This window comes from Salvia hispanica, chromosome 3, assembly GCF_029641045.1.
Source record: "Salvia hispanica isolate PSC_SH4W2 chromosome 3, Shi_PSC_v1, whole genome shotgun sequence".
Classification (NCBI taxonomy): domain Eukaryota; kingdom Viridiplantae; phylum Streptophyta; class Magnoliopsida; order Lamiales; family Lamiaceae; genus Salvia; species Salvia hispanica.
In genome coordinates, this window is record NC_142694.1 from 59,778,506 (window position 1) to 59,785,623 (window position 7,118).

The 7,118-nt window shown below is 33.8% G+C and overlaps 1 protein-coding gene across 1 annotated transcript; it reads right to left on the minus strand.

The window, feature by feature from the left end:
- Positions 1 to 2,971: 2,971 nt before the first annotated feature.
- Positions 2,972 to 6,017, minus strand: LOC125210500 (uncharacterized). Its single transcript, XM_089066743.1, has 12 exons — positions 5,884 to 6,017; positions 5,727 to 5,780; positions 5,532 to 5,651; positions 5,347 to 5,466; positions 4,961 to 5,096; positions 4,727 to 4,897; positions 4,312 to 4,464; positions 4,042 to 4,230; positions 3,668 to 3,966; positions 3,475 to 3,591; positions 3,289 to 3,412; positions 2,972 to 3,214 (listed from the first exon to the last, which is right to left on the minus strand). Exons 1-12 carry the CDS (start codon positions 6,015 to 6,017, stop codon positions 2,972 to 2,974), a joined length of 1,860 nt encoding a protein of 619 aa, XP_088922869.1.
- Positions 6,018 to 7,118: the final 1,101 nt, after the last annotated feature.

Genomic DNA, 7,118 nt, shown 5'->3' on the forward strand with positions numbered 1-7,118 from the left:
TGAATTAATACAAGATCTCATATTTATAATACTAGAATACTATTACCCTAACTTATTGAATAAGAAAACAAATATATGAAAAAGATATGGTGAAGTAAAAGATAACTAAATAATTGAGATTTCCTAAGATATGGGATCGTATCATGTTACATATATTCTTTCCTTAGAAATTATTATTCCCTTACAAATGAGAATATTTATTCCATCCATTTAGCTGAAAAATGGTAATTCCATTTTATTCTTCTTGTTTTAAATTTTAATAAAATTATAATCCCAATAGATAGCATCTAAAACGTAATGAATTTTAATGCACAATTGGTTAAGTAAGAAACACAAATAGCAAGAAAAAATGATTTGAGTATTGTTAGTAGAAATGGGTCCACTTGATTAGAGGGAAAAAGTTTCCTTAAATAGAATTGATCTATTTTTAAGGGACATCCCAAAATGACAAATATGGTCTATTTTTAAGGGAAAGATGAATTACAACATATTATAATATATTAGTATAGCATTATATTTCAACTCAATCTCATCTCAATTTTATTATTTTTAAATTTTATAATAAACCTAAAATTTTGAAATTTTATACTCCCTTCGTCTGTAAAAAGTATGAATATTTGGTTCGGCACAATTTTAATACATAATTGGTAAAGTAAGAGAGAGATAGAGAGAAAAAGTAATTAATGTATTCTTAGTGGATAATGAGTCCCACCTTAGAGGCAAGAGTTTCCAATATTAGAATGTTCACACTTTTACGGGACGAACTAAAATAATTGTTCATACTTTTCAAGAACGGGGAGAAGAACATTACTAATTTTATATAATTCACAATGTTGTTTACATTGACAATATATCTCTTTATCTCTCTCATACACACACACACACTCATTTACGTGTATACAAAATAATATGATTCAAAATATTTGGAAAAATATTTTTGAATAAATCATTTTTTTAGTAAAATAAACATATTAATTATTCATATTTTATTTTATATCATTCCTATATTATTTGTAGTCATCAAGTATATGAATAAAATCAACTAAAGAATAACAATTTCATTCATTTTATATTCCTTCTCATAACCAAGCAAGATAATGGAATGATATTTTTTATTAATAAATTAATTTCTTTGTGAGCTATAATTTATATTTGATTCTAAAAAGTAAAATATATATATATATATAAATGGTGTAAGTGCACAGTCCTTTAGTTTGCAAGAGTTTTAAGTAGGAATGTCAATCCAACCTAAAAACCATGTGCCAATCCAAATAGCCAATAAAAATTAGCATGTTAGGCTGTAACTTTGCAACCCGAATACAAAAATGGACTAAACGGATTAACCTATTAGGGTTGCCGGGGTAAACGGTTTAGGACGGGCTGTATTAATAATACTCCGATAGGAAACAAATGACAACATTTTTTAAGGACACAATCAAAGGTTACAAATAACACCACTCTTGATTGACAAAATCTTGATTATTCCGAAAGACTTAATGATAATGTATTATAAGTTCAATAACTATAAGATACACCTAACTCTCTCAAAATGCACAATTTACTAAATACACTGTCTAACGTAAACAAATCCCCATAATTTAAGCTTATAGCAAATTCATACAATGACATGTAAGCAGCAAAAAAAATTAGTATGAGACATAATATGAATCAAATATTCGATATTTCCTATTTGATTCTGGACATTTTATCATAGTTTTAGACTCATATTTGGTTTAAATTTCCTTATAGGTCGAGAATCGATAAAGCTAGGACAAAGTTTGGTGCAAGAAATAGGTATATGCAGTGAGTTTCTAGCGGCTGAATGAGTTTGTCACCATATTCTACCCGATCGGGTGCACTGCCTAGTTTGGCCAGAGACTTCCACCCGATTGGATGACTTTGTTACCATATCCTATCTGGTCAGGTGGCGCAAAATAGTTATCATGAGAACCAGTTTTTATTACACTTTTTGGGTAGTTTCCCCCCATGATTCACTACACGCAAAATTGAGGAAAATCACCAAGAAATAGTGGAGATAAGTAGGAGAAGAAGATACACCATCCGATCGTACTTCACGTCTTGTATACGAAGTATCCCAACAATTGGGGAAAATCATGAGTTCTGCAGCTTTCTACTTTAGCATGTGTGACCAGTTTTTCTTAGTTGCTCCTAGCTAGCACTAGTATGATGAATTGATTGTATGATTTGTTGAAAATTTATGGTTAATCATTTTACTTTGGTTATTTATCTACTATTCTGATTTAATATATGCTATTTTATGCTGCATTTGAAATAATATGTTCTTTGCCTTCTTCTAACGTCTCTTTAACTTGTAAACTAGATGATAACATAGATGACAAACTTAGAGAATTTTATCTTGCTTAGGGAGTAATGCATAAGTGTGCATATGTTTGATAGATTCTTCACAGTTAAATTAGTTTGATGAGATATATGATGTGTCATGTGTTCAACTAACCATAAGAATGGTTGGCCTTTTGAAATTAAGTCCTCCCGGATCCATGTTAATAGAGTCATTTTACTATTTTTGGAAATTCTAAGTTAATTGAGTCATTTCTATTAATGGCAAAAAGTAACTCTCTCTTTTACTTTATTTTCTCTTAATCTTCTTACTTTATTCACTATTCATTTAACATACTATTCTTAAACTCCGTAGCGAAAAGAAATGCTTCTATTAATAAGGAACGGAGGGAGTACTTATGCTTCAGCAAGAAAGGCAATAATATTCTTTACGTTTTGAATTTCTTTACTTTGGACCTTTATTCTTTGCATTTAGTTTGTAATTTTATCTATCCATATTGTTCAACTCCATGTGGTTCGACTCTGAAATACTATAGTTGTCACTTATTCTTGCAATAATTGCAGCTATAAGGAAAATAATTAAACTTATTATATTTATTACTTTATTTCGTGTAAAATACTCATCAAGACACAACATAACTAAGCTAACTCATCAAGCAGATGGCGCTTCCAAGCGAATATAATCATAGATAACACCCGGAAAAGGAGTCCCAGCATTAACTTGCTTGATATATATTACGTTGACTCGTTTCGCCACAAGTTGTGATCCCGGCACGTTCGCACTGAAGAGCCAATATCTCGCGTGAATCCCATGCCTTGCTATTGCATTCTCCCTCCCGATTCTCCCCGTTGAAAAATGAGGCTTAACACCTGTATTCGCCTCGTTGATCCACACCTTATAACATAAATGTATGATATTTCAATCAAATTAGTATAAGTGTAAAGAGAGTAATGTGAATATATCCGTACTTGTAGTTGAGCATTGTGCGCGGCCGCAAGGGCAATCCTCAATGTATAAATTCCTGTGCTCACAGTTTTCAAATAGAACTTGATTTGCCACGTCGTTGGTACGTAGACATTGTTGACAGTTTTCCTGAAAATGATGCAATGTGAGAGTTGGTAAAATGTTGTTAAAATAGATTATTGTGATGGTACCTAGTGACATGGGCGAAGAACCAATCTCTTGCATAGTTGCTGAAACCAACGACGTAGATTAGATCATTTTTCGGGTACAAATCTGTGTATCTTTCCCATAAACCATACTGTCTGAACCTGGATTATAAGTTGTTGATAAGAAATTAATTATGGAATGTGATTTAAGTGATTTTTTGTTAAATGTGGAGCTTACTTTTGTGTGGATCTGAGGTATAGCTTGTTGACGAGACTGGGGGCAGGATCAGGAATGTAGAACTCTGATCCAGTTCGATCAGGGATCCCGATTTCCCACAAAGTTGGTCCGTTTCTTGGAGAATAGTACACAAGATTACCTATTTGAATCACACTACCTGGTTTGATTATAATATAACCGTTGTGTTTGAAGTCTCCGATGAACCCTGGAACCGAAGCGTACAAGTTATAAATGCCCGCTCGAACACCTGTTATTGCGAAACTCCCATCTTGACCTGCCTCTGTCCAGAATTGATAGCCCTGAGAAAAACAATCCTCTTATTTAGCTGGTAAGACGTTTTCTCTTGTAACCATAGTTGAACCATTATTGTTCACCTTATAATTATCTTGCCATGATCCCGCAGCTCCGGGAGGGGCCAGGACAACATATGCTGATCTTGCTGGCTTCGCGGGGCCGACATCTTGCACGAAAAGCCTTCCACGGACCGAGCCTCGTTGCCTGGAGTGAGGAAAGTCTGGTGATAATGGGAACTCATACGGCCATTTCGCTATCTCAGCTGCCGTCTGATCATCATTCATTTCGTTTGTGAGCAGAGACAGTTTGATTGGACGGATACATAATTTACAAGGGGAGAAAAAAGAGACCTGTCTCTTCGCATCTTGCCACAGAGTAGTTGGCTGAGTTGCTGCATCTGAATTAAGATATACAAAAATAGGGCCAAACACCTTTTTCCATGGCTCCTTGTTTTGTAAGAAAACTCCAAAGCTCGGCCCAGCATAGTGGTCGCTGAAGAATATCTGTAGGTAGACGAGACAATCATGCATCATTTAACCTAACCGTGCTACTACTCTTCTTTTGTCATTTTAGTATGTTCTATAAAATTATTACTTCTATATTACTACTAATAAGGTGAGTCTCACTTTCCACTATTACTACATCAATTACTTTTATCTTTCTCTTTTGTACTTTACTAATATCGCATTAAAATGTCTAAGTCCATATATTTAGGGAATGGAGGGAGTAGATCAAATTCGAATAGTCTAGGATAGGTTTCCTCACAGATAAGGAAGTCGGGCCGACATGAGAAGTAAGATCCGGTTTCAGGGGACCTCCAGCGCGAAACTCGTCACTCGGTGTTATGACCCAGAATCCCACATTGGGTCCAGAGCTAATCCACCCATGCACATGACTATCCTTGTTATCGCTTGAGTACTGATACTTGTCATCCACCTGCACAACCAGAGAATTCAGTCTCCTGCAATCCATAACATTAAAATTATATTCATACATTACCTCTCCTTTCAATGATGGATTGCTTGGATTTGTTAGCAAAACTGCTTCCTTATAAGCAAGAACCTTCCCAAATTTCCTGTCATCTTCCGTAGGCATAATCCTCTGCCTCTCATCCGAGATCGCCATGTAACGAAACCTAACACAGTAATTCCAGATTACAAACGTCAATTGGTAGATTCAACATTCTATATCAAAGAAGAATGCATAGACGGAAGTTGATGATTCGTTGATTAATTGTAGTTAGTATTTTACTTGGTTGATTTAATTCAAATTTTATTGAAACTGATACCATATATTTAATCAATAAATTTAATACAAACTTAATCCAGAGAAATAAACTGAAAGTACCATAGGTCACATAAGATTATAAATATTCTTACACATACCTCTTCTTGTCGAGCTTGAACGCGAGTCTTGCTCTGTCGATGTTAAGAGCAGGCCATCCTGCCACGTGCTCGAATATTGCATACGCATAGAAACCAGAGCTTCCACGCAATACTATATACCTGCACACAAAAAGAATGAGTGACATAATTTTCAGGACGATCGATCTCTGAATTCGGACAATCACCTCTTGTCTATGTTGAGAGGGACGACATTTCGGCCGGCCGAGGGGTTCCATTTCAAGGTGAAGGAAACTTCAATTTGATCAAATGTTTGTGCTATAATCTTAAATTGCGTACATGCCAGCCTGCAAATTCACAGAAAAAAATCTATGTTCGGATACATAAAAAGTAGTAATAAACTGCAAACTCTAAATATTTACGGGTCAATAACATTTTTGCCTATCCCTGGCGCATCCCACCCTATATCCCAATACCTACATTTGAAAACAACATAGGAAAGAGGTCAGTTGAAAGCAGCAACAAAATTCAACAAGAAAAATTCAAAATTCTTCAATGACTTTATTTTTTGTTACTGACCCTCTTTGTGAGTCTTTAAACTCAGGTTCGAGGACGTTGGCGATGCCCTTATATGACACACCGGCGATCTGGCCCGACGGATTTAGCAGACTGAGTTTAACAATGCCGTTGTCTAGCTCCACCTGATTTTTCATTTATATTTTTAATCATGTTAATTACTTAAAATTTGTGTTTTCGATTCGAAATTTTGTAGATATGAAATTTTCATTTTAGAATTGAAGCTTACAATGCCAGGTGAAAAACGCAGTTGGAGTGGAGAAGCTGCGGTTACATTGCTTTGAAGCAGCCTGCATTCATGAAATAAGACCTTAATTTTATAATTTTTGTCAAGGTGTAATCAATTGCAAACTGCACTACAAAATGGGGACCAAAATCAGATTTTAATCTATATTTTCTGGTGAAGATGCGGTTTACAGTATAATAGAACTCATAATAATTTTGATAATGAATCTCATATTCTATTACCTTATTTAATTCATCATTTAAAATAGAACTCAAATTCTAATAACGTTTTCAATTCACTTTTCACTATATTTCTTAGAATTTGAGCCGAATCAAACGACTTCAATTAATGGGGACTGAGAAAGTACATATTTTTTCTTTCTCTCTTATAGCATGAAAATGGGAGTATGTGGTAATGTCTAGAGGTGGTGAAAAATATTCAATTAAAATACTTTCTATTTTAAAAAATTGTATTTCTCTCTAAAAAGTTGGGATTCATTTTTCTAATATATACAAAATTTTCTCAAATAAACATGACCATTCGAAATATTTTGTATGATATACTATATGAAAAATTAATTACAGTCTATACTGTACCGACCCACCCTATGAATAAAACATTCAAATATAAAGATTTTAACAACAAACGACAAAATTTTTTGTATCCGTGACTAGGCCTGTCAAATTGGGTACCCGCGGATACCCGATCTGAAATTTTCGGGTACCCGATCCCAAAATTCCCAAAATCCAATATCCAATACTCGACCCGAATTTTATTTCGGGTACCCGGATACCCGACTCGGGTATCCAGTCCCAATTGTGATTTTGAATTTTTTTTTATTTTTAAAATAAACTACAAACTTTTAGAATTTATTTAATATTATTTAATTCAAATTTAATACAAAGTTGAAATACTAATATTCAAGTAAAATAACTACAAATTTTTAGAAATATAAAATTCTTATAGTAGCTCGAACTTAAAAGAAAATAACTACAAACTTTGAAAAATACAA

What these genes read in the sequence shown, in the direction of transcription:
- LOC125210500 (XM_089066743.1), bottom strand. Translation starts at nt 6,017, where the DNA reads ATGAAAAATCAGGTGGAGCTAGACAACGGCATTGTTAAACTCAGTCTG. An exon ending in GGCAAAAATGTTATTGACCC is followed by an intron (nt 5,652 to 5,726) that starts GTAAATATTTAG and finishes GTGAATTTGCAG; the next exon opens with GCTGGCATGTACGCAATTTA. An exon ending in CGCACAATGCTCAACTACAA is followed by an intron (nt 3,215 to 3,288) that starts GTACGGATATAT and finishes TTATGTTATAAG; the next exon opens with GTGTGGATCAACGAGGCGAA.